This window comes from Condylura cristata, unplaced genomic scaffold, assembly GCF_000260355.1.
Source record: "Condylura cristata isolate star-nosed mole 26May11 unplaced genomic scaffold, ConCri1.0 scaffold00006, whole genome shotgun sequence".
Lineage (NCBI taxonomy): Eukaryota > Metazoa > Chordata > Mammalia > Eulipotyphla > Talpidae > Condylura > Condylura cristata.
Genome location: NW_004567107.1, coordinates 1,669,496 through 1,670,819, shown reverse-complemented (window position 1 = coordinate 1,670,819; position 1,324 = coordinate 1,669,496). Strand labels below are relative to the sequence as shown.

The 1,324-nt window shown below is 69.9% G+C and overlaps 1 protein-coding gene across 1 annotated transcript in view; it reads left to right on the top strand.

Annotated features, from left to right (window-relative positions):
• GFI1B (growth factor independent 1B transcription repressor) overlaps window positions 1-1,324 on the top strand; it is a 25,936-nt gene that overhangs the window by 22,883 nt on the left and 1,729 nt on the right. The window contains exons 3-4 of the mRNA XM_004677863.1: window positions 325-596; window positions 998-1,139. Coding sequence (XP_004677920.1) covers window positions 325-596; window positions 998-1,139 — 414 coding nt within the window. The remainder of the gene's footprint in view (window positions 1-324; window positions 597-997; window positions 1,140-1,324) is intronic.

Genomic DNA, 1,324 nt, shown 5'->3' with positions numbered 1-1,324 from the left:
GGCCTCAGCCCCAGGTACCCCGAGAGCGCCCGGCCCTGGGACCCTTGCTGTCGGGGGTCAGGAAGGCCCCTCGCTGTCGCCCAGAGGAGAGCCGCTCTCGGCTTCCGCTTGGACGCCTGCTGGTTGGGGTCTCGCTGCCAGATGAGGCTTCGGGCGGGAGGGCTAGTGCGCGGCTGGGGTGCAGCGCGGGAAGCTACAGGGAAGACCCAAACCCTCCGCTCTGAATATTTGGGGTACAGACCAACCCCCTAGCATGATGCCACTAAGTGGAGGGGCGGCGGGACCCAACTTCCTGACTCATCCGGAATCTGCCACTTTCCACAGAGGGTCCTCTGGCGAGGTCCCAAGCTCAGGAAGGAGGCGCCTCACCCCCCTCCGACTCACCCCCGTTCTACAAGCCCAGCTTCTCCTGGGACGCCCTGGCCTCCTACAGCCACAGCTACCGGCAGGCGCCCTCCACCATGCAGTCCGCCTTCCTGGAGCGCTCCGTCAGCCTGTACGGCAGCCCGCTGGTGCCCAGCGCTGAGCCGCCCCTGGACTTCAGCCTCCGCTACTCCCCGGGCATGGACATGTACCACTGCATCAAGTGCAGCAAGGTGAGGGCCCCCTGCAGTGCCGGCTGGCAGCGTGGACCAGGCTCCTGGGGGGATCAAGGACTCCACAAGCCTGGCCTGGCCAGTGAGGGTGGGCGCGGGGATGGAGCGAGGGCTTGGGCGGCCTGAGAGCGCACAGCCAGCAGCACCCAGCCTGGCTCAGGCCAGCGGGCTCCAACCGCTAGACGCTCAGCCTCTAGATGAGGCTCCGAGGAACCTTCCAGGTCCCTCTCCCGGCCCCTGTCACAGACAAAGACGGAGCCACGGAGGGAAAGGGGCTCCCGGGACACGCGAAGCCCCAGTGGCCCTCGGGGGCGCCTTCTCGCACCCCCCCGTAGTGGGCTGGGGCAGCGGGCGGCCTGGCTCCCCTCTGCACCCCGCAACCTCATGCTCGCTCTGGCCAGGTGTTCTCCACCCCGCACGGGCTGGAGGTGCACGTCCGCCGCTCCCACAGCGGGACCCGGCCCTTCGCCTGCGATGTCTGCGGCAAGACCTTCGGCCACGCTGTGAGCCTGGAGCAGCACAGCCACACCCACTCCCAGGTGGGTGGGTGGGCCGGGGGGCTCCCTGCAGGCCTGGGCCGCTCTCCCCCTGGGGGGCTGCCGGCCCAGGGGTACCCGAGAGGGTCTTGGCCCCTGCCACCCACTTGGCCCCTCACCCCCTGGGTGAGCAGGGTGGGGTTGGGGGAGGCTGGGCTTGCCGGGGCAGGAATCCCCTCCTGGGGGCGCCCC